At 51.2% G+C, this 24,676-nt stretch overlaps 8 protein-coding genes across 8 annotated transcripts; 3 read left to right on the top strand and 5 right to left on the bottom strand.

Moving 5' to 3' along the window:
- Positions 1–11: 11 nt before the first annotated feature.
- On the bottom strand, positions 12–797 carry N7532_006877 (flavin reductase family protein; the record flags this gene model as incomplete). Its single annotated transcript, XM_056619371.1, has 1 exon — positions 12–797. One exon carries the CDS (start codon positions 795–797, stop codon positions 12–14), a length of 786 nt encoding a protein of 261 aa, XP_056475530.1.
- A 1,827-nt stretch (positions 798–2,624) lies between these two features.
- N7532_006876 (Zn(II)2Cys6 transcription factor) lies at positions 2,625–6,156 on the top strand (the record flags this gene model as incomplete). Its single annotated transcript, XM_056619370.1, has 7 exons — positions 2,625–2,740; positions 2,811–2,860; positions 2,951–3,271; positions 3,357–3,548; positions 3,639–5,417; positions 5,472–5,478; positions 5,691–6,156. 7 exons carry the CDS (start codon positions 2,625–2,627, stop codon positions 6,154–6,156), a joined length of 2,931 nt encoding a protein of 976 aa, XP_056475529.1.
- Positions 6,157–6,704: 548 nt separating this feature from the next.
- Positions 6,705–9,083, top strand: N7532_006875 (uncharacterized protein; the record flags this gene model as incomplete). Its single annotated transcript, XM_056619369.1, has 1 exon — positions 6,705–9,083. The coding sequence occupies one exon, from the start codon at positions 6,705–6,707 to the stop codon at positions 9,081–9,083; it is 2,379 nt and encodes a 792-aa protein (XP_056475528.1).
- A 244-nt stretch (positions 9,084–9,327) lies between these two features.
- On the bottom strand, positions 9,328–10,662 carry N7532_006874 (uncharacterized protein; the record flags this gene model as incomplete). The annotated part of the gene is made up of 1 exon (XM_056619368.1): positions 9,328–10,662. One exon carries the CDS (start codon positions 10,660–10,662, stop codon positions 9,328–9,330), a length of 1,335 nt encoding a protein of 444 aa, XP_056475527.1.
- Positions 10,663–11,937: 1,275 nt separating this feature from the next.
- Positions 11,938–13,608, top strand: N7532_006873 (MFS transporter; the record flags this gene model as incomplete). Its single annotated transcript, XM_056619367.1, has 5 exons — positions 11,938–11,985; positions 12,039–12,831; positions 12,895–12,942; positions 12,996–13,134; positions 13,197–13,608. 5 exons carry the CDS (start codon positions 11,938–11,940, stop codon positions 13,606–13,608), a joined length of 1,440 nt encoding a protein of 479 aa, XP_056475526.1.
- A 211-nt stretch (positions 13,609–13,819) lies between these two features.
- N7532_006872 (uncharacterized protein) lies at positions 13,820–15,709 on the bottom strand (the record flags this gene model as incomplete). The annotated part of the gene is made up of 4 exons (XM_056619366.1): positions 13,820–14,152; positions 14,179–14,881; positions 14,932–15,406; positions 15,466–15,709. 4 exons carry the CDS (start codon positions 15,707–15,709, stop codon positions 13,820–13,822), a joined length of 1,755 nt encoding a protein of 584 aa, XP_056475525.1.
- Positions 15,710–17,053: 1,344 nt separating this feature from the next.
- Positions 17,054–19,641, bottom strand: N7532_006871 (putative homeobox and C2H2 transcription factor; the record flags this gene model as incomplete). Its single annotated transcript, XM_056619365.1, has 2 exons — positions 17,054–18,677; positions 18,740–19,641. 2 exons carry the CDS (start codon positions 19,639–19,641, stop codon positions 17,054–17,056), a joined length of 2,526 nt encoding a protein of 841 aa, XP_056475524.1.
- Positions 19,642–22,143: 2,502 nt separating this feature from the next.
- On the bottom strand, positions 22,144–22,793 carry N7532_006870 (60S ribosomal protein uL24; the record flags this gene model as incomplete). The annotated part of the gene is made up of 4 exons (XM_056619364.1): positions 22,144–22,416; positions 22,521–22,601; positions 22,660–22,691; positions 22,775–22,793. The coding sequence occupies 4 exons, from the start codon at positions 22,791–22,793 to the stop codon at positions 22,144–22,146; spliced, it is 405 nt and encodes a 134-aa protein (XP_056475523.1).
- Between the last annotated feature and the right edge of the window lie 1,883 nt (positions 22,794–24,676).

Below are 24,676 nucleotides of genomic sequence, written 5' to 3'. Positions count from 1 at the left end.
ACGCAGCTAAATTAAAACTGAGGTCGCGGGATCTCAATCGCATCGGTCGTACGCCCGTAGGAGATACCACCCAGGCGACTGATTGGCTTGAGTACCTTGAGATCGATAAGACTCTTGTCCTCATCGATAGCATCCTCACGGGCCCAGAAGCGCACTCCCTCGACAATAGCCAAGACGCTCGACTTCTTCCCGGGGGTGGACCGGCTTTCAAACTCCTTCGTCTCCACCAGCTTGGCCTCGATTGAAAGGATGGATTCCTTGACACGCGCCGGCTTGACGACGGAGGTAGGAGCTTGGGTCAGACCAGAAGTCTCCCACTCGGACACACCATACGGTGCATTGATGGCGGTAGCATTGGCAGCCTCGACAAAGTGCTCAGAGATGATGTTGATCACGCATTCGCCCGTCTCGTTCAGGTTCTTCAATGTATCCTTCGCCTTCTCAAGCGAGCCCACGAATCCGACGACGAACAGAGGGGGATCATGGTTGATCACCTGGGAGTAACTGAAAGGCGCTAGATTCGTGGTCTTGCCATCTTGAGACTTGCTACTGATGAGGGCAATTGGTCTCGGCACCATGCCGGAAATGAGAAGCTTGTAGTTGGACGCCACGGGGCGGCCCTCTTCATTTGGATCGATCTCGACATGGTTCTTCTTCAAGCTTTCGCCGCCGTCATTTGCACCATCGCCATCCTTCCACGCGGGATTCGGCGGCTTAGAGAAGGTGACCTCGGCATCGCGACGGAAATCCGGGCGGGAGGCCTGGAGCTGCTCGAAGTCGGGACGCACTTTGAACATGGCGGAAGTGTGGCTGAAAGATCGACGGCTTCGGGAGCCGAACGAGGAGGGGGCTGCGATGTGACTTTGGGGACAGGAGTGTCTAATGTGGGTATGTTAGCTGTCCGCGACATGCCCCGCAGGCGAGCTCGCGAGCGCCAAAGTCCCCGCGTTCTGCAGCGACAGGTGTCGCTCGTCTCGCCACTGTGACGGTGAGACACTCACGATGGTTGCACGAGGCAGCGAAGCGGGCGAAGCGGGCGAAACGCGGAGGTGAGTCGGGGCATGCTACAATTGTAGGAACTCGACCCCCTGAACAAGGTAGCTTCGATGTTGCTTATCGATAGCTGATTGTCGCTGGTCCGATTGGACTCGAAGGCCGGCCGAGGCTCAGCTTCCGTGGAACGACGCTAAGACCATGCAGGTTTCCGCCGGGTCATCGTTATGTACACGCACTTTCCTATATATTTTCCGTCGCCGCTGTCCATTTGCTGCGTGGTCGGACTCGCTCCGGCGTTCGGGCCGAACAGACGGGAAATACCGTCGGCTTCGAAGCAGACATCAGTACATATACGAAAGGACTGTGAATGTGAGGGGTAAGATGAGATCATAGCCAGGCACACCGTGGCAGACCTGCCGATCCGTTTCGGGTTCTAATAATAATTGTCTTTTGATCCCGTCTGACATCAGAGGCACCTCAATTGGTACCTTGGGACGTTCTCGAACGACATTGTCGGTGTGCTGAATCGGCGATCTTCTCGTCCGACAAGCGCGGATAAATGCCGGTAAAAAGAAGAAACTCGAGTAAGTGGATAAGCTTAATTCCCAGAAAAAAAATCTGCCCCGTGTGTCATGGCACCCGAGAAAGGGAAATGGCGCCCGAGTGGTTTTCGAGGACGATAGGGCCTGGGACATGGCAGCACATGGGGGCGTGGGGAAACAAAACTGGAGCCCCGGAGTGTGGGCTGCCCCTCGATGTAGACAGGGTAAGCTGGAGCGAGAGAGTTCATCGGCAGTATAGCCTACCACTACTGTCCCCTAAAGCACCCTAGGTTAGAAGTAATAGACTGTAAACTCCTGCCTAGAATATACATCCCAAGTATAGTTCGTATAGTTCTGACGGGAGTATTCCATGATCGACTCGCTGCAGGAACTATCACTCCTCAACACCTTGGCTCGAGGCTGTTCGTGTCTTCAACGCGACCCCAGGAAGAAGAGAGCCAGATGTTTCCTCGATTTCCAGCCACCCGGGTCTCAGGAACGCAGGATCGACCCCACAGGGCGATCCCATGACCGTCAGATCTTTTTTGAATCACAATTGCCCATGGTGGGGGACTGCGGTTGCGTGGCAGGTGTTGCGGCTCTCCACCCCATCAGCACCCCGGTTGCCCTAAGGCGCTCGTTTAGGGCTTTGTGTCTCGTAGAAAGGACGGCGGGATCGCAGTAGTCGTGAAATCGTAGAATATTTCTGTAGTTGACCCTGTGTACCTGCGGAAGCTGGGAATCTCCTCAAGACAGGCGGTCAGGGCCCTTATCGACTCCCCTCTGCTCGCGTTTGCTATCCCTTCCTATTGGGCTCTAGGACCGCCCCCCGGTTTCTTTGCCCCCTCAACACCTCGTGGTCCATCGTGAAACGGCGTGCAACAGTCTTGCAAGCTCCTCCCCCATGAAGTTATCGTGCCCAGAGTCCCTGCTTCTCTCCCACGACCTCCCCTACCGCTTTATCTGCCCTATAGCCGGACTCACCCTGCGCTAGAGCTCCCCGCCGATCGACCCTGCGGCCTCCTCCCCCCAGCAAACCCCGGTGGCCCAATGGGTCGTGATCACGGATAACCTTCGTTGCTCGCAATGAGCCCCCCGTCGCCCAAGAAAAAGAACAGCGGCAACTCTTCGGGGCCCAGACAGATCCGCTTCGTTGCCACAGATGGCCAGCCGCAGACCAAACGCCGCAGAGTCAACGCCGCGTACGTACTGCGCAAACCCGACCTACTGCTACGAAAGAACTCTTGAAGCTAACATTGCCATCACTCTTAGATGTCTGACCTGCCGCCGGCGCAAAATTCGCTGTTCCGGAGAACAACCAGGTACGACGCGCCCGTCCAAGATGGAAGGCTCTCGCCTGACATCATCATAAATAATAACCCTTGACCGGCTAACACCTGGGCGATCGACAGTATGCAAGACGTGCTCCGATTTCAAGCATGTCTGCCTCGGTTACAGCGAATCTACCGCGCACCTGCGATCACAGTCCGACTCCGCGCAACGGGCTCCGCCGGTCTCGTCCTTCGCTAATAACGAGACCAACCAACGCAGCTCTCGTGCGGTTGAGAGCTGCTCCCCAGATCCTGCGCCTGCCGGGCTGCCAAATAATAGCACCGAAAAATCCCCGCAAGCTGCAAAATCGGCAGACTCGAAGGATGGGTCCTCCAGAGACACGTCGGCGCGGGTGCACAAAGAGTTGGATTCCCAGCAGGCAGGCGACAGCCCAGAGAGCAGTAAGTTGAGGATTCCCTGGCAAGATAAGTCTTGGAAATGTGTTGCTGTTTTAGTACCTGTACTGATGTAGAACCTTCCACCCAGGTCGTACCTCTGTGAGCTCCAACAGCCGTACTCATGTTCCATACTTCAGATACTTCGGCCCGACAGCCATCGTGCCAGGCTTCAAGCAAATGGTTGGCCGTTCTCGGAATCATCGCCGCGCACAATATCTAACTGATTCCAAGGTCGTACAAGTCCGGGGATCGCGTAAGAGCAACCCATCCATGTCATCAGGTTGGTTTTCCCTTCCTTCCTCAATTTATCTTGGCAGAGCCGCCCACCTTGTAATAGGTAGTGCTAATCATCAAAACTTCTTGTCGACAGAATCAATATCACCCCTACGAAGCCCAAAACCATCAGATGTTCCTGCTGGCATCCAGCCTCTTACGGTAGACAACCGCGACAATCGCGATGCCAATACGATTCCCTTTTATGACCGCGACGACACCCTTCCAGTTTCGAAATTAGTATCTCACCTAAGCGAACTATTCTTTGTCCATCTCGGCTGCAGCTTCCCCTTCCTACAACGAGACCGATTTCTCCAAGACTTGAATGAAAAGAAGGTGGATACCATGTTAGTGGATGCTGTCTGTGCATTAGCAGCCCGCTTCTCTCCACATCCACTCTTGGCTCCTCCGCAGGCGCCTCCAATCGACCACCAGTCGCAGCCGCCTGCGGACATCAATCTGTGGGATCGTGGGTTACCATTTGCTCAACGAGCAAGCAGCGCCCTCGTCGATGTATTATCATGCCCGACTCTTTCTGCGGTTCAGGCCTGCCTCCTCTTGGCCTATGAGCAATTCGGATCTAACCATGACAGCGGTCTCTGGATGTACCTGGGAATTTCAATCCGCATGGCCCAGGATCTTGGCTTGCAAAAGCACCAGGGCTTGAAACATAATTATGGCCGGAAGGGTGTCACCCCGAAAGAAGTTGTTACCGGGCAAGCTGGGAAATTACGAGAAGATCAGTATGATGATTTTGATGTCTATCAAAGTCCTCAGGGCCCACCTCCTGCCTCCGATTCCGAACGCGCCAGAGAAAGAGAGCAGGTAGACTCATTCTGGAGCATCTTCTTTTTGGATCGGGTGATCTCCTCGGGCACTGGACGACCGGTCACACTGCGCGATGAGGATATCGAGCTGTGCTTCCCTCTCCAGTCTGAATCACAATTGCCAAACGGCTGGCCCGCGCCGTTCCCGCCCCTGATTCGAATCATTCATCTTTATGGACGAGTGACCGATCTCATCAATGGTATTCAGGATGTGAATCACGTCACGGCAGGCACTCTTAAGCGACTCGCCGGCATGGAGAGTGATTTGACTGGGATTTATCAGCGTTTATCACCAAGACTTTACTTCAATGCGGCCAATTTCCAGGCATACGTCAAGGCCAAAGAGGGGACCAACTTCATCCTACTCCATTTCTGGTTCCATACGCTCATCGTCCTTCTCCACCAACCCACGTTGCTCAATTCATTTGGCGGAACGATCCAGCACCTGTATCCGAACAGTCGTGAATTGTCAATGTCTTCGGCCAAGACAATCGCCGACATTCTCTCGTTTTCAGAGCTAGTTGATGGAAAGAGCTTCATCGGCAATCCTTTCACCAGCCAACCGATGTACATCGCCGCATGCGCTTTTCTCATGGAAAGCGCATACTACTCCATGCCTTCGTCGCGGTCGACCTCGCCGCCTCCTCAGCCTTTACTATCAAACCAGTCAAGTGGGTTCGTCATGCCAAGTATGGAAAATTCGAGCGGGTCTGAACGCAAATCAAATGCCAAGCACATTCTGCTCGCTTCTGCTGCGAGAGAAAACTATCAGCGTTGCTATAAGGCGCTGAAGGCACTCGATACTTACTGGGAGGGGACAAGGTACATTTTGACTGTTCTCGATCAAAAAGCCAAGGGAATTGTTGATCCGCTTCTCTACACTGCTGAAGATATGGAAAACACCACTGAAAATACGCCAAACCAGGCGTTCACACCAGGCGGGTGGCATGGAAAGTCTCCGAACGATCCTTCACATGATCCGGATACCCCCGGAGCGGCCAATATCCCGTCAGATGGGAAATGGTCGCCCAAAATCGATCCCAGTCAGGGTAAGCGCGTCTCATTGTCTCGAATATTTTGTGCACTTACTAACTTCTTTGCAGCCATTGGGTGGGCACTTACTGGAGCCACCAACTCTTCCCAGCCTAACCTCAGTCTACTGTATCAAATGCCTACGGCCCAAAACGAAGCTTCCCCCAGCAAGCCGGCCCAACCATCTCAATATAGTCACACCTATCCGACACTCCCCATGCAGGCACATGCAACACAAGGCACAGCGCCCTCTTTTTCGGCTGCTCATCCACCCCATTCACATGATGAAGGGGGGCGCCGCCACTGGCAAAATACACACCAATGCCTCCTCGAACAATCGGGACCGATTCGCCGTATTTCATGAGTATGACTCCTCCGTTCCCAGAGTCGAGCTCTCGCGCAACGGCGCAGCCCAGCTATACTCAAGGCCTGCCCACCACTCGGATGGAGAATCCTCCATCGGCTTATGGCTACGCGGTTTCTTCCGCGGCTGCGGAACGTAGCAGCCACGGACACATGGGCCCTCGATCGCACGATCTACATGCGCCCATGAATACCAACACCGGCGGCATGATGATTGAAAGTCACGATGTGGACATGAACACCCTCCAGCAACAAGAATCCTTCCCCTTCTCCAACGGCGATATTTTACCCTGGCTAGAATATCTTCCCCAGGATGTGCTGAGCTTTTTCGGTGAAAATCAAAATTTCCCGCTCATGAGCCCTGACGACAGCACGCCCCGACCTCCGCAGTAATTCTTCGTATCTTTACTTTCAGCGGATTCTCTTCTAGTATATATGTATTTATTCGACAGGTTTTGGCATTAGTTCCGATTTCAGCGATGCCTCTGCACATTTTCTTCAGGGTCCGATCTCAGGTTGGATGGCGTCTGGTAGGCTTGGTATTATTTGCCGTTTATAGATCGGGCTACGACTGTTTTGTTTTGCCGGTTCTGGTTGGGCTTTGGAAGCGTACAGCGCGTGCATGGTGATCTCGGTTTGGATGATGACGCCTTTGACGATCTATATAATATTCGCATGATTCTTTTTTTTTTTTTTTTGCACCGTCGACTATACTACATTTCATCTGAAGGTATACACCGTATGTAGAACCTCATCACTCGGTAAGTGGAGTGGGTGGACCGGGTGTCCACTACGATATATACAGTGAGCAGTTAGACACCCGCTTGGTGATAAGATTAAGATCAAGCCGGAGTAAACACTCACATGCAACTAGCCATCAAAGTTCCTTCTGAACAAACCAAACTTGAATTTAATGATGCTTCCGTTAGACAAATACCGAAATGCCATTCGCACCAAATGGCGTGTTGTCACGGTTGCCCGGTACAACCAGAGCGGTGAAGCACGTCAACACGTCAGAGCAGTGTGAAGATCACCAAAGCCAGCCACGCATTTCCTCATCAAAATCCGCACATGCTCGCTCGATGGCAAGACTCAATGACGAGAGTCAGCCAACTTCGGAGGGACAACCCTCCCTTGAGGTCCTAAGCCCGCAACCTTGCGCCCCTCCCGGCAAGGATCATCTACTCGCTTCATTCGAGACATCCCATTGCCACGAGCCAGATTCAGCCACGGACGACGGCCAGATGTCCCGGGATTATGAATACACCTCATCCTCGAGCTCTACTCGCCATTCCAGCAGCGACATCTTCGGTCGCGATGTGGATGACGAACTCGAGCAAATGAAGTCCCGAGCATCGAGCCGCTCCTCGTTTTCATCTATACCGGCCTCGGTCCTCATCCACCCGCTCGAAAAGATCAACTCCATGCGCTCGATGAACCCCGCGGAGAAAATGGCCGCCTACTCCGTCGAAGAAAGCGAGGCCAGTTTCGGGGATTTCGAAGACTTTAATAGTCCACCGAAGAATATCCGTACGATCCGTCAACAACAAGCAGCGTTCCGGAAACCGAGCTCTGTTCGCGCGATGCAGATGCATACGGAGGACGAGGCTGATGAGGATGAGTATCTTACCCCACCTCGACGACGAAGTGGAATGCGCGGATCCCCTCACAATGGCTCGCCGTTGAAGCGATCGCCATATTATTCGCCCTCGGCGAATAAACCCAAGCCGAAGAATGAGTATCCACTTGTTCTTTTGCATTGCAATTTACTTACCCCTTCCCTTCCTGTACCCGGTGCATCATTGCCACAGAATCAAGGCATTGTCGAAGAGGTCCTGCCGCCAGAGTATTGGAAGCGATGGCGGAGACTCCAGGATAAGGTTGGATCGGGAGTTCTGCGAGACCGCGGCGTGTTGATTTCCCACCCGGAAGACCTGTATGACATGCTGGAGGAGCGGCTACTGGAGAGTCTTGAGCTGCAACGTCCGCGGCTGCATCAAGGTCACTTCCTCGGACACGAAGAGAGCGGTACTAGTTCCGATGGAGCGTTCTCTGATAGAGAAGAGAGTGAGACAGACGGCGAGCAAGGAGATGAGTGTCCCGATTGTGGCGGTCGTGTCCAGAAGCACAGTGACAGCAACCGCAAATGGGAAATTCGCGTCTACGCTGCGAATGGGCTGATGCGTGCAGGTGCGTGGGCCGCCGCCTGGAAAGAAATGGAGAAGGTGGATGTCGAGGTTGGGTTGTGGTTGCCTTCAGACGTGCGAAGGGCTTTGGAGAAGAGACTTGCCGAGGAGCAGGCTGTTACAAAGGAGGATTTCGAAGTGGATCCCCGGCGGTCGTCCGTCCAGTCTCACTCCCAGGACTTCAGCGACGCTGGGTCTTTCCAAGCAACCAGACCTCCTTTAAAGTCTGCACCGGCGCCTGTACCTGCACCTGCATCTGTGGCTGCCGAGACCAAATCTGCAGAGCCTCAGGCTGAACATCCACAAGTCGAGCAGACCCGTGGAGAGAAAGAGCAACAGATTGCTCTTCCGACTTTGCTGATCAACTATGTGCGTGTGCTGGCCACTGACAAACGCAACATTGCTCTGGTTGTTATGAGCATTTTGGTGGTTTTCCTGGCTATTGGGACTCGCCAGCAGCAATTTACTCCTCCAGCCCTGCACTCAATTCCGCGGGACATTGTGGAATTGCCCCATGTTGCAGGTGTGCAAGCAAATGATGCTGCACCAGTGTCTGCTCCTTCTCCCAGCATGGCTACCGCAGAGGGTTTCGTCGCTTCGGGCACTGTTGCCTCAGTAATGGTATCGGAGTCAGTTTTTTCTTCTGTGGAGCAAGTTGGTACATCAACAGTAGCAGAAGAAGATGTCCCTTCACACCCAACCCGTGAAGCTAAAACCCACTCAATCGACTCCGAAGGTGTCGTATCTGAGCTCGTATCTGAGCCTGCAACTTCACACATGGAAGCAGCCTCGCATTCTGCTACAGCACAGGATAATATATCGACTACCGCTGGAGCCGGGAAAATATCTGTCCATCCTCAGCCTCTCGAACCCGAAACTACAAGCACGCCTGCCTCAGCAGAGAGCGCTTCTTCGTCTTCCATCTCTGAATTGGAAACATCATCAGTTGATGCCGAGGCGACTCCAACCAACACCGACCTTTCGGCACCATCCACGCCAACGGAGGATATCCAACCTGAAATTTCTGGGAGCCACACCGAGAACGCTCGCGAAACAGGAATGGAAACCGCGAGTCACCAAACTCACAATGAGAATGTCATTATTGATGACGAATCTTCGCTCACTGAAGAGTGAGTGGACTAAAGATGAAAGATGAAACACGATCTTATTATAACTTTTATGACTGGAATGATATGAGCTGAATGTTTGTATGTGCGTTGCTCACGAGATCTTCACTATTTGGGCGTCCTATATTTTCGATGTTATTTAGCCAGCTAGTCTCCGTTCATATCAATTGATTGTTTTAAATTATTTATATACTATATGCAGTACTTGTATTAGGGCTCTGGATTATCACGTCATCCATTGTAATGATCATTTAGCTGTGTACCGGCGAAGCACCCATGGACTGTGCCCGCACATCGTCATCGCCAGGTTGAGCAGTGTCTCTCGATAATTCAGGCGGCTGACAGTGCAACCTCCGAAACGCATTCAGCCACTCCGTATTATCTGCAATGCTCTGATTCCACGAATCATCCGTATCATAGACGATGCGCCTCGATTCTCGCTGAAACATCTCATCGGTCGGTATGATGCCCAACTTCATTTGGCGCTGGGCATATTGACTTAAATGCCTGGTCAAGACTTCTGTGAATGAGCTCAGCTGCGACTTGGGCAGATCCTCGTTCAGTGCGGGCAAGTCTGTTTGCTCGTCGAATCCCTTCTCTCCATGTACCCGTGCTGAAATCTGGTTCAAATGATCCTTGACATTATAGTCCGTCGCCGAGAAAGGAATCATGCTGTGGGACTCGGACCCGATCATATATGGCGGCATCCAGTTTTTCACCTGTGCCGCAATTGAAGGTGCAAATCCGTGATCACCGCGCCATTCTTTCATCGTCACTCCGTCTCGGAAGTGTCCAGCGAGATGCTCTGCTCGCTCGGTCCAGGTGTTCATTGTCTTATCGCAGAATCCACACCGCGACGAGACGGCGGGCCCAGGTATCTTCCAGTCGTCGATGATGGGCATAACCTCGAGCTTGTGCGTATGTCGAAGATGTTGTACGAGGTGATCCTTCCGGCGGAATCCAGGGCTATTGCCTTGACAAACGAGGTGGTTATGCAAGGCAAGATGCTCGGAATTTGGCTCGAGAGCATGGCAGTATGCGCAATGGGTTCTATTCGTTGTTTGAGAGAAGACTACGCCACCAAATGGCGTGCACATCCACATTTCCAGGTTCAGATGAAGTGATTTCTCGTGTCGAGCCCAGTCGTATTTGCTCTTAAATCGATCGCAACAGAAAGTGCAGCAGTATCTTCGTCGCGGATCTTGGCTCGCCTTTGTCTGTCGTGGTTTTCCAACACGCGAATGTGATTTGCGTCTCAGCGAACCAGATGGCGACAGTCCCGATCCTGCAGAGCGGTGCGACGCGCCGGAGAATTTGGACGACATACTGGTACCACTTTCGCCACTTGTCGAAGACGGCCGTGATGGACGTCCTCGGTGTCGTCGAAATGCATCAAATGACTCACGGCTGTTTGCCTCGGAGGCCGTGCTGGGATAATCTGTTAAGCGGGCATTGCCTTCAATGACTGCATTATGGACTGCATCCATGATAGCAGACATGGAGGCGGGCTCGTCTTCTGGTGGAGATTCTTGCCATCGTTGCATGGGGTCAAGAGACTGGTCTTGTGGCGGTGCGCTTGGGATCATGATCGGAGTTGTTCGCTGCTTGGATGCTGATCGCGACATGAAATAGCGACTTCGTCGTCTGGGAAGGCCCCGCGGCGGGGTATTGATCCCCGACGAGGTGTGAGATAATGGTCCCCCTCCTTGGACATCATTGCGCATGGATGCTCCAACAAATCCCATAGACGGGCTGGGAGTCCCAGAGTGAACCGTTGAGAGCGGGCTGTTTCCACTCGACAAAGCAGTTTCATGCCCCTCCAGGTTCACATCGGGAGCTGATTCCGGGCCTAAAAAGCCCGCGTTCGGGTGTAGAGACCCCAGTGATGTAAAAATAGGCTGTATATTTTGACTGGGATCCACGCTGGTGTCATTTGGGTCTGGATTAGGGGGATTGATATCCAGCCAGCTCCAGTCTGGATCAAAAACTGTGATAAACTGCTTTAGCGCCTGTTCTGCATCCCAACAAGTCTCACGACAAACCTCCTAGCTCTGTATTATCGAACGAATGAGTCTCGTCCGCCATGCTCGACGTTTTGCAGTACTATTGGCGGCTGATAACCTCGGATCGAGCGGTTCATGAATGCTACACGAAGTGGGATGTTAGATCGGCGACTTCCCCGAGCTTAGGTAATCCGGCAGTTTGTTTCTCCAGCTTGCAAAGTTTTAGTTTTGGTGGCAACCTTGCATACTTTTTTTACTCTATGTAGTTGCAACATGATAATTCTAAAGCATCTATCGCAATTCTATGAAATCGAGTTTAGTATTCTTGTGCCTGTCGAGTCAATCTGATATTGTCTGTGCCGACATACCCGTCACCCCTCAGGGATCTGCACTCGGCATCTGCAGGGCATGACTACATTAGATGCAAGGCTTACAAAAAGACAATTCATAACAATAATCCTCCAACGAGAGACTCCCCCTTGAGCATACAGGTTCATAAACTGTATTGCAGCTCATCTCTATTCAAGCCTCAAAAACGCTAAACAGAAGACCGGAAGATGGCCGAAGTAGGGCGCGGAGTAAGGCGCGATGTGGGCCATGTTATAGGGCGCGCTGTGGGGCGTATTAACAGCGAGTGATGAAGCACCATGAAGAAAATTTGACAAAATTATTGAGGGCCATCAGGGTACCCTAGGGTATAGTGGCGTCACAGAAACATACATTTTGGAAATGTCAAAAAGCCTTAGCGCTCTTTGATATTCTTGTCTTGACTTCGAAAAGATTAGCATAGCGACTATCCTTTCTATGCCTGAAAAGATAGATATCGCCGTGGCCGCGGGCCAGAGGCCATCACAAGCAATGCGCCAATCAAACAACCATTTCGAACATCCTTTTACATTCTCACGGGTTAGTGGTTATGCACGAACACTACAATTGCTTCTACTAACTTATCGACATAGGGCAAAAAACTACACATTGTTGCCGCTGGAATCTTGTTTATATTCAACGCTGCTTTTGGGTCATCTCTGCCCTCAGGTGCAAAAGATGAAATCTCAGAATACTTCAATATTCCCAGCGAGAGCACTCTACTTGTTTTGCCAACATCTTTGTATCTTGTCGGCTTTGCCATTGGACCGCTCATTTTTGGGCCGTTGAGTGAACATGTCGGTCGCAAGCCCGTTCTTGTTGGAACATTCTTCGGCTACTTAGTCTTCACGCTTGGCTGTGCACTCTCCCCTAATTTTGCTGCGCTGCTTATATTTCGTCTACTCACCGGTCTCAACGCAGCTTCTCCTAATGCAGTTCTCGGTGGACTCTATGCCGACATCCTTGAAAGTCCTCAAACTCGGGGAACTGCCATGGCACTTTTCATGGTAGTCACCGCATTTGGACCCCAGATGGCTCCGCTTGTCTCTGGATTTATCTCAACTGTATCTTGGCGCTGGACGTTCTGGGTTGGCTTGATTGCCGGTGGTGTTGGATTCCCCTTCATGGTGTTTATCCCAGAGACCTATGTTCCGGTGCTCAAAAAGCGAGCCTTGGAGAAACAACTCAAGGAAGAAAGTGACTCGGACGATGAGGTAGCAAACATCATGAATTCGCTTCCTAAAGGGGACGGAGTCTTGACCGTCTTCACGCGACCATTTGTGATGACTGTCCAAGAGCCCATTCTTCTGTTCTCTTCCCTCTTCATGGGTTTCACCTATGCTGTGTTCTATCTCTATTTCCAGGCATATCCCCTTGTCTTCCAAGGTAAGTAATTCTGAGATCCCCAGTCCGACTACCAAGATATGCGACTAACTTGTTCCTTCCTAGATCTATATGGACTCTCTGCCGGTATTGCAGGCCTTGCGTTTCTGCCAAGTAAGTCGACAGTTTTTCAAAAAGTTGCTGAAATAAAGCTAATTTCATAACAGTCTCTGTTGGTGCCGTCATCGCTTTTACACTTTTCATGTGCTATGGCTTTTATCATACCAAGGCTCAGAGGGCAGGCAGGGCATGGACCTCTGTCGAGGAGTATCGACGACTTCCACTCGCCGCTATCGGAGCACCACTGTAAGTCATTTATTTCGGCCTCTGATTTTTGTCATTCGAAAATATTGTTCTGACATTTCTAGATTGCCAACGGCCATGTTCTGGCTGGCCTGGACTGCGAAACTATCGATTCATCCCATCACGCCAATCATGTCTGGTCTCTTCTTTGGCCTGGGATACATCCTCATATTTATGGCAATGATCAATTACCTCACTGATGCCTACAAGCAATATTCGGCATCGGCTCAGGCAGCCGCCAGTACCATCCGATCCACTATGGCTGTTTGCCTACCGTTGGCTACAAACCCCATGTACAGCCAACTGGGAATCAACTGGGCAACCTCAGTACTGGCTTTCATCTCCTTGTCCCTCGCCATCATTCCGTTCATTTTCATCAGGTATGGTGAGTGGATTCGTGGTCGGAGCCCGTTCGCTCAGAGAGTTATGAAGGGAGAGGTGGCTATTGATCGAGATACGGATGAGGAGATAGTCTAAAAGCTTTTGTTTTATCATATCTGCATCTTTGCATTCCGGGAGTCTCTAGCATCTTCTAATAGAATAACTTTCAGATAATGTGAATCCTAATTGTTGAATGTACTCTGTGAATTCCTAATATATACCACTACTCGAAAAGTATTTCGTGCTTATTTACCAACATTTACTTCGTCATCCCATTAATATCTCACCTCAACTCTGTTGAGATGAATCAGAAAAATCCAGAGTCAAGAAGGTATCCAGGCGGGATAGTCGGCCAAGCATCAACGCCATCCAAGATAGCCAGAGCCATCCCGCCACTCTGGTGAACCTGGACATGACAGTGCAGTAAAAATGCACCTGGATTGACGACTTGATAGCGAAGAACCAACCATGTAGGCTCAAAGATCGCAACTACCGTGTCGGTGGTATCTCGGATTTGGGGATTCACCAAATTAAAAGCCTCTGGAATCTCTTGCATGGCCTCTGCGACCGTAGAGTAATTAAATGCCCCGGTGCCTGATCCGATAACGAAATGCTTGTTTGAGTGCTTGTGGATTGGATGCTGGGGGAAATCGGTGGGGTGTCAACAATGATAATCAAATCAACCCAGGTATTGTTCTTGGTTCGAATAATCAAGTCGCTTGGAATGGCAGTTTGATTGAACAGTAGCGGTTGAGATTCTTCAAGCTCAAGGTTGAAGCTGGAATTACCCAAGGTCCAAAGATAGGATGCGTTGAAGTGTTGAATTGTCAATTTGAATGTTTGGTCAACGGTCGCTGAAGGAGTCACTACAGGGAATGGTATGGTCTGCGAGTCGTTGAGGAAAACGGTATCGGCGGTCGCATTGAGACCATTCAGCAGGACCCATGGATTCGAGGGCCTATTCAGTTGAGGTTTGCCTTGATATCGAAGGATGCCTGTGGTATTAAGGATCTGCTGCTGGCTGCCGCTGATCAAACGAACTGCATAGTCTCCTCGAGGCTTGTTGAGCGGTACAAGCACAGAGTATCGATTGGCGTTTGGCAAATTGATTGCGTTGACGCGAACTGGTTCGATATAGCGACCGTCAATTGCATATACCCACATGTCGTGTTCATCCACGGAGAAAATTAGATGCAAATGTCCAGAAGCACTCGTCAGGTCCCAACTGACAAATTGCTGGTTTGCATTGACAGTAAAAACTTCTTGTTCACCTTGAGTTGGGGTGCAGCCAGAGAACATCGTCGGTGGAATAGCATCATAATTATGAGGATAATCGCCTTGCACGATGGTCACGTTCGGTGGAAAGCAGCTGATCGAGTCAGTAACTTTGTTATAGAATCATCCCAGCAGGATACTTACGCAATATCAGTAAGCGTTTCATTGCCCAATACCGCTTGCACATTTGGTGTGATCAAAGAGTTGATCAGGGCACGGGGGAGACAGGACACGGCACCCTTTCCATTGATGAGCAGGGCATTGACGCAGTAGGAGTCGACTCCCGAGGCCACCTCTGCTGCCCAAACCTCCTCTGAAGTCAAAAGGCGCCAGTCCGAAAGTAAAACAGGGGACGTCTTTCTTTCTGCAGCCAGCATGGCTTGGAGCTGTGTATTGTTCGTTGCGACCAGACTAAAGGGCCGGGTCTCGGTTGCCGTGGGGGTGATGTAAATAGGCCCATAAAGACCATCTTCAAACTGTCCACGATGATGAGCATGGTACATGTACGCGCCGTATTCGGTAGCAGTCCAGCGGTAAAGGAAAGACTGCCCGGTTACAATTGGTCTCTGGGAGCTTCCAGGAACTCCATCAGACCAGGGTGTTCCGAGTTGTTCAATTCCTTCACAGTTGAGCCTTGATTAGCTAGATAAATCATAACTCTTCATTGGAAAGTCTTACCATGGAAATGGACCGTGACGTTGAAAGGACAAAGATTCGTCACAGCAAACTGAACACGATCGCCTTGGTTGATGCGAAGCTCTGGGCCGGGAAATTGGAAGTTGGAGTGAATGACAGGTCTAACATTTCCAGCAACTGAAGTGTTCTGCCAAGTCAAAACGAGAGGGAAGAAGACGTTCGCAGCTTCCGCCCATTGTATGAGACAAAAGACAATTAGAAACAAATTCTGAGAGTTGGGCCTCATTTTTTATATACTACTTAAGGCTTTTTTGAAAGGATTTCAAGATTTTTATTTCCGTATGAACCACATGGCGTAGACTTTTCATTTTATAGAGCAAAAGCATCAGATATTGGGGGCTGTCAGTCTAGAGTGCACGGTTTAGCATCCTGGTTGAGAGTTCTCGTGGCCACGCCCTATGTATCATAGCAAAATGGATTATAGACGCCTTTTCGTCTGAAATATTGCAGCCTTGAGGTACTTGGACATCAACATAGAGAACATCATCTGGTACTTTGACATCAAATATTGCCTATGTCCCTCGTATAGCTTGGATGGGTGACATGGTGTGTTGTTCCTCCGTCAGCTTGAATACCGGATACTAAAGACACATGGACAATAATAATCCCGCATATAATTACAGCAAAAACAGGCAGCGAACTTATACAAATCCTCAGTATACCCGACCGGGATCCTGGATCTTTATCTTGACAGGCCAATCATACTTCCTGAAAGTTTGTGGCGTCGGCGTGGGACACCTCACTCACTCACGGGGAGATCTACATTGGGCAAAAGGCAGAAGGGTCCTGAGCACGAACCACGCACCTCTCGGGGAGGGTATAAGCCCGAGATGAATAACTCTGCGAGCGACGAAAGTACTTGTGATGAAATGTGATGGAAGCGTATGCTTTGCATATTTGGAATGAAGAACGCAAGAAAAGACTTGGCCTCGATTGGACGTCGGCATAATGCAAGTCGAGATGAACCACATTTCCGCATTGCAGAAAGTATGGCTACGTAGACCCCTCCTAGAATATCTGACTCAAATCAAGATCGGCTGTTTCGGCGATCGGCCGAGAGAAAGCCACAAGACGGGCAACGGGCCTGACGAAATGACATACTAGGATCGGCAGGCTTGGTAATCAGTTGGTTAGTTAGTTAACTAGTAAGGTTCGAAGCCTGAGGTATGAGTCAACCTGGGCCACCCGGCTTTCGGCAAAAACCACCACTTTTCCTCATAGCATGGGGTCCCACGTGCTTAGTGGGTGGATCAAGTACGCAATACATAGAAATGATCAAAAATAATAGGGCAAGCCCGAGGCGAGGGGGCCTAGGTAGGCTTGGGTGTGGTGTGGTAGGGGTATGGTTCTGAACTGGGCCACCCACCACGCGGCGGAAGGGTGAGTAGGTGGGAGAAGCAAGGAAACATCAAGAATTAAATTTTGAAACACTATTAATTGCTAGTGACGTCAATTAATAATAGCTATGGTGAAGATACAACCCGTCTTCATCGCCCAATTAACCGAAATCATTATACTTTTACCGGCCCCAGTCAAGCCGGTATGCATCCAATATAAACGTCCTCAAAAATCAAAAGTGCATGTTCTCGTCGTGAAATGCAGGCATACTAGACTGGGCCGCGGCCGATGCAGGGGTCTGGTCTTTTTTCAAATCCGAGATGGTGATCGAATCTGAGGTAGGAACTATTCCAGTCTGGAACTGAGTCGCCGGGTCCACCCAAGGCTGCTTACCCCTACCATCATAATCATTGGGCTTACTCAAGGGCATGTTCTCCATGTCCGGTGGAGTGAGCTCGCTGTAGCTGTCATTCAAGCGTTGCAGAAATGCCGGATCGAATCCCATCTGCACGAGAGGATCAGGTGCCCCTCCATCTGCAGGTGCTGAGGAAGAGGAGGCTTGACCACCAGTGAGACTGCTGTCCCAATCAGAGGCAAATGCTGGAACCCCGGCTGAGATCATCCCTGAACTTCCAGCATAGCTCCCGGATAGACTTCCCGGTCGACTGGCGGCAGCAGATGAGTGGCCAGTTCCAGGGTAGGCGGGACTTCGAATGCCAGGGCTAGACACTGCGGGGCTTGGGAGTGCGCCAGGGAACACTGCTCTAGCCAATGGGTTGGCTTGGTGCGAAGGCCCTCGCAAGCCACTGTTGATGGCGGCGAAGGGAGGCTGAAGACCTAAATCGGAAAACTGTATGTTTTCATTGCTCGCGGCGGGCTCGAGCCCTGTATCTCGTTTCAAGATACTCAGCCAGACAGGGTTGTCTGCACAAGTTTGGTTCCAAGGGTCATCACTGCCATAGATGACTCGACGACCCTCGGCTTGTAGCATCTGATCTGTCGGGACAAGCCCTTGCGCCGTCTGGCTGTGGATGTAAGCAGTGAGTTCGCGTGACAGGCGATCGTAGCAATTGGCATCGTTCGGGACGGGTAACGACGGTGTATTGTCATCCCCTTGGGCTCGCACCGTAGTCCAGGGGTCGAGAGATCGCGATTCGTATCCAATCATGTAAGGTGGTATAGCATTCTCGACGCGGTCTTGGATCCACGGCTCGAATCCCCAGTCGCCCTGCCATTGAGCCATGTTGGCGCCATTCTTGAAGTGGCCAGCAAGGTGATCAACCCGGTCTTTCCAGGTTCGAAGGACAGAGCCACAGAATCCGCATCTAGATCGGATTTCTGTGATGCTGCTGTGCCATTTATCCATACATCGTTGGAACTTGGCATTGTGCATGAGTCGGAGGTGTTGGTTGAGGTGATCCTTTCGGAAAAAGGTTCTCTCTTGCGGTGACTTCTCTTGACAGCTGATGTAGTTGTGTGTCTCCAGGTGATCTCGGTTTGGATTAGCTGCAGAGCAGAAGACACAACGAAGTATACCATTCTCCTCCGTCACGCCGCCATGGGGAGAACATGTCCATTGGTCCAGAATAAGGTGCATAGATTTTTCATGACGCTGCCAATCGTATTTGGCAGTAAAGGAGTCTGTGCAGAAGGTACATTGGAAGGGACGAGAAGCTCGCGCCTTTTGGTGATTGAAAGTATTGATCGGCGTCGAGGTCTTGCGTCGACGACGACGTTCTTTGCGATCCATTGAGCCGAAGGAGCCCAGCGAGGACCGATGGGAGAAAGCAGAGGCAAAGGAGAGGTCTGAGAGTGAAGACCGGCTAGTATCCAAACTGCTCCCCGAGGCGGTATATCTTTTATGTTCAGAACTAGCGTGGCTTGACTCATTGGTACTGGACCCCGGGCGAAGCCTCACGTGACCAGACTGGGTCTGACGTTGACGCGCGGGATCGAAGGGTGGGTTGGCCAAGGCACGGTTAATATCGCTGATCGTGGCCGGCTCGTTTTCGGGGGTGAATACTTCCAACGTTCCAGGGGAGTCATGAGAGACACGTCCATGGGCTGTTGGCCGGGTATGTTGACAGGTCCCGAACCGGGCGACTCGGTCCCGGTGGGACGAACCTTGCCTCGACGACGAGCGTTAGCAAGCCAGTTGGAGATCTGGGTTCGAGTCAAGCCGGTGCTCTGCTTCAGTTCATCCTTTTCGGGTTCGGTAGGGTATGGGTTATCGTTGTGGTCACGAAGCCAACTCTTCAAAATGTTGACGGCCTTGCGAGACAGTCGAGCGTTACTCTTGCGGGATCGACCATCGGGGTCGTCTCCAAATGTATTGTAGGACACTGACTTTAGAGCTCTGAGCCCAGTCAAGCTTCCCGTTGGGATGTAGGCGTTTTCGGTCACTGGGTGCAGTGTCTGGAGGAATCTGCCGGGGGGTCTGGTGTGCTTGAAACTGCACTCGCGCCAAAGAGAGATGCAGCAGGTACAATAACCGTTTTGCATTACACCCCGTTTGGCAACGAAGCAATCAAAGCCCATGCGGCGGCAAAAGTCACAGGGTTCCTGGGCTCGGAACATGGGGTAGACTCCGGTGTCTTGGTCGGGCCCAACAGGAGCTCCGACATTCTGTTCGGCCGACTCCGGGACAGGCGGGTCAATGGGGAATTCGAGCGGGAGGCCCTTCTGATCTTGGAGCAGCGAGTTGAATCTGTCCGTCTGCTCTTCTGGCTCATCGAATTCGAGATCAACCGAGGCAACGTCGTCACTTTGGTGGTTTGACTCGTGGGCGGATGAGGCGCCTTCAAAGTCGAAATATTCCATTGCGACTAGAATAGCGCGGGTCCAGCAGAGCCAATCCCACCTGTTTTAAAGGCAACAGCGAGGAAACTGGAGGATGGTAAAGAAAGAGTCGGTCTGCGAGGGCGGGCATATCCTTGGGTCTGGGGTAGAGAGGGCAGGGTGAATAATCAACAGTGGAGCCTGCTCCAAAGCTCTGGGACCACATGCGGCGCTAAAAGGTCCATCAATCGGGCCCTCGCAAGTTGGCCGGTCCCAGGACCATGACATCAGGCGCCGTACCATGGGCCGATAAGCCCATCAGTCATAAAGGAATGTCATGGCGGCCATCAGCCGCACTGAGCGAAGAGGGGCTCGTATAGTTCAGATCCCGAGGTGCGCCCGGTCGTATTGCAGTCAACGTCATGGATCATGTAGACGGCGGAGGGGAGGGTCGAGGTCCGAGAGGGCACCGTTGCCAGTTGCAGATGCACGCCCTTCGCATGACAACGCCAAACTCGTCTGGGACTAGCGCGGGCGCGGGCGGCCACTTCCCGTTTAGCAGGAACGCCGCGATATCGGAGTCCCTGGCGTGTACCTCAGCCCCAGTACTAACCGCCATACACTGCCAAGTACCCTAGGGTAGATCTGGCAGACCAGTGTAGAACCCTCTCCGGAGTTCCAGATTCCTGCCCGGCTTTTCCTAGACGGGGCCGGTTTCCGACGCAACCTCTCGTGTCCGATTTGGGAACGGCTCAGACGACCATCTCGTGGGCCAATAGCAACAATGTCATTCCGATGGACTTGTAGATCAATGAGATGTACGCTGTGCATCACTCTTCGACCTACCAGAGGGGCATAGTCACAGTATCTCACGTTGCTCATCTTAGGAATTGACAAGACTTGTCCGAATGTAGCCACTTTCCATCTTGTTTCACGCAGAGTTTTCAGCCCCGTCCATCATCAGGACGAATCAGCCTTTCGGCCAGGTATGTCTTTATTTTACAGTTCACCCGATCGAGCGGATATAATTTGAAGTATGGCAGGAACTATGTGGCTTGAGATCTGGCTGATTTAGGACTTGTGGTCGAAATATGTAAGTGGCGTGGCCCAGGCAGGTGGTTGAGTAAGAGGGTCGGGTAGATGGTCAGACAGTGATTGGGATACGAGCAGTACGAGTACGCATTTAATCATACTCTCATCACATCATCTACTCTGTGAATGTTACTATGATATAGGAGTGCATGGAATGGATATCCCTCTCAATGTGAATTCATTATTTCTGGATGCACTCCGTCGTTGGGCCCCCAGCACACTGAAGGTGCCTTGCTCAAAAATTATGTTCAGATGCTACATTTCGAATAGGTTCGCATCACATCGGTTCATGGAAGTATGCAGTGCTACAATATATCAAACACTCACATATTCCCAGGTGCTTACTCAAATCTGTTAAGGCACCACGACTACACAACACATTGTATATTTGGCGACCATTTTCGTCTGTGCTGAGCCAAGATATATCTCGCAACAGGGTGCGGCTACCCGACGACAGGGTCCGAGTCACTTCGCCGCATCCCTAATTTGCACCAGTGCATTGTGTGGCACCGATTACCGGGGGTACACTGTTATGGAAGTGTGCATAAGCTCTAACATAGTGGTCCACGTGTCGGGCTGAAACATATCACAACCCACAATTTAAATGTCCAACGTGCTTGAACTATCGCTTAGCGATGAACTTTGCTTGTTTAGCCACGGGGTATCTCCTAAGTGTCAATTGGTATCAAGTTGGATAACACCGCAATCTCGTGAAGCACGCATGCAAGTATTGCACTGTGAGGCGATCAGGTGTGCAATGGTCTAGTATGGTCTGGTCAGATCTATGCTTGGCTTTGATATGTCCTCGACCCTACAGTAGATATATTCCACGCACAGACAACCCCGCTTCATATCAACTTAGCAAACCAAGACTATATTTAGGCAGCACCGAGGATCCAACGCAGCGGAGAGACGCTGGCTTACCAATACCTGGGATGGAGATTTACCATTAGGACATCCTGGACCCGCTCCTAGCTGAGTCTGATCTCATTCTCCATGGATCTGCCAAGGTATCTGGGGTCGTGTGCATGCTTATACGCTCCTCGAGTTCTACAATTGCCTGTATGTGGCGGAGATTCAAGAAACACATCTAAAGGTTTCTACGTTCGTAGGGGTTCTTGACAGCGGTGGTGATCTGTAAGATAGATTTTTCTTCCACCTTGACCTAGCCGTTGGGCGAGGCTGCCATCAAGTATGCCCTCTTCACTAGATATTTTCGAGCAGACCCCCACGGCGGGGACGAGGATCCAAGACCACGGTATTGGCGAATTTCTCTGCAAACACCACGAGACCCAATTGAAGAAGAACGATATTTTTTCATTTTTCATTGACCGCAATGCGCCTGATTTCGGAATGATAGGTAAACCCGTCTTTTTGAGGGCTCCTGAAACAAACTTGCGCTATTACCGTCATTGCAAAAATATAGACCTAAACCCCATGCATCGTATTCCCTTAGGCGGACTTGTTCTGGACGGTCTCACGGCCCTTGGCAATGCGGGCGAGGATGTCCTCACGGTCCTTGTCCATGTGCAGCTTGGTGATGACGACGTTGGAGGCGGAGATGGGGATGGGAACGCTCTGGCCGTTGCTCTTATCGCGAGTAACCTTGTCGACGTAGATGACGAACTTCAGACGGTAGGAGGAGGTGACCTTGCCCTCACGGCCCTTCTGGGATCCACGGGTGATGGTAACGTAGTCGCCGACACGGATGGGGATGGAGCGGACCTGTAAGAGGCAGCAATGGTTAGGCATTGTTCGAATTTTGTGGGTTTTTTGGAGGGGGGTCATGTCGTGCGGTTGCATGGATCGGGTCGAGTGGGAAAACGTACGTTCTTCTCCTGGCGCAGCTCAGTGGAGAGGGGAGCGGACATAAGAACACGACGCTGGCTGGAGGGCGCAGAGAAGTGAGCCTGTTACAAATTGTGAGTCGATTGTCTTTCGTCGGTCGGTTGGTCGATCGATAATTACCTTGCGGGACTTGCTCCGCGAAGAGGCGATACCTGTAGCACACAAATCCGTCAGTATTCTGAATTCGGCGAAAAAAGAGCGAATGGCGCAGGGCGCAGAGCGGGATGGGACACACCGTAGTTGCGAACAGTCATCTTGACGGTGCCTCCTTCAGGGTGTCGTGGATGGGGTTGTCGTTGGTCGGGGATGAGAATTCGTGGTTTGAATATTGGAAGCGGGTCGGTTGTGCGTCACATGATGTTCTGCTCACGTAAGTCGGCTAGGGCTCACGATTGGCGTTTGATTGGCTGCTCGGGCAGACACCATTTCGAATGACGCTAGACTGTAAACGGTTAAGTGCGTCTATGTGCCTCAGGCTACAATCGGGCGACCTGTTAGTTAACTAGTTACAAGAATATACTCTGCAAATAGTAAGCACCGTGCCAATAGTCCTCTGCAAAAGCACACAAACAATTCGATTCACTCTTAATTGTACAGGATTCCAGTCACATTACGGTTCAATACCCTGGTAGTTTTCCCGCCGAGCGTAGCTAATGCGAGAAAAACCCAACGGGATAGTAGTACTAGTAGTTCAATGCGAATCGAGGGTCCTCAGACCCCTATTGTCGCATTGATTTTCCTTCTATGACGTCCGTTAGCTCTCCGACAAAGCGGCAATTTCGAATGACACGCCCAGCAAGTTCCAGGTCGCCCTCTTCGACATTGCTCCAGTCCCATTCCTTAATCAATTGAACCCCTAGTTCTTGTTCCCTGACTAAGGTATTCTTCGACTCGCTGAACGACGATACCCTGCCGTCTCTCAGGACCCACATGGGCAGGAGGGTGATGGGATATGTAGGCCGAAATAAATATCAAAAGATCCTGTCCCACTCGGAATCGACCATAGTCGAGGAGGGGAAAACTTTGGAGATGGTGGGCTTTGGAGTGAGGATTCTGATATCGTGATCGAACGAGGATGTGACCTCGAATTTTCCCTCCATATTGAAGCGACGAGAGACAGTGGAACGAAATGGACACACATCCAGCCCATGCCAACCAAATCATGCCGTAAGCATACAGTCTCCTAGAACCCATGCCACGATCACTCTACGGCGTATGAAGTCGTGGCTACCATGATATCCCACCCAGGTAGGCATGGCAGATCCCGAGTCCCGCAGACGTTGAAATGTACGTCGTGAGGCCTAAGGAGCTTAGTCGCAGGGAGATTCTTGAAAAGAGTGTGTCTATTAGCACTTATTATGTGGCCTTCCCTAACCTTGTTTTAATATAGTCCTCATCATCCATCCAGCAATTTTGGTTTTGACAAAGCTCAAAGCCTGGCACGAAGCTAAGTCTTCTCGAGTCCCAACGATGCATCTCCGAAGTCGTCGCCACATTGAAGACATAATAGCGATATTGCGCTGGCTGTTTAACCAGAAAATGCCCATCTACCTTGATGCACACCCCGAAATCCCCAGGAAGGAGCTTTCTCCTTCCTTTTAAAGCTCCTTCAAACAGTATACCCTTCTTTGCCTACTGGTAGAATCCGCAATACGAAGTAGATATCAAATCCAATCGAACCATTATACGAAATGAACCAAGTCGGATGGCGTCGACAACCAAATAGGGCCCAAATGCCGCATGTTACGAGAGAATTTTCGTATATTCAGACTGCTTCAGGTAATATGAAGTCCCAAGTCCTCACAATTTGTGGCGGGCAGGTATGGCTACCCCCACGGGAGGCACAATCTGGCTTATGAAGCTTATTCTCGCTGATCTTTCAACAAGTAATCCGATATGGTGTAGTGGCTAACATCGCCGTCTCTCACACGGCAGCCGGGGGTTCGATTCCCCCTATCGGAGATTCTTCTTTTCTTTTTGCATTTTGCGATCCTGTCAAGATTTTTTTTTTGCATGGTGGATCCTGAAATCAATCTGGTTGGTGATTGGACGGTGGAGGCGGAAAAAGGAGATCGGTTTAGGTGTGGGTCCAGCCAATCGGAATGTCGGCGTTGGATTGTCGGGCCGTCATTTCAAG

The sequence above is a fragment of the Penicillium argentinense genome (assembly GCF_028826775.1).
Source record: "Penicillium argentinense strain IBT 30761 chromosome Unknown utg000005l_segment0_segment0, whole genome shotgun sequence".
NCBI classification, from domain to species: domain Eukaryota; kingdom Fungi; phylum Ascomycota; class Eurotiomycetes; order Eurotiales; family Aspergillaceae; genus Penicillium; species Penicillium argentinense.
This window is presented reverse-complemented; position numbering and strand designations above follow the sequence as displayed.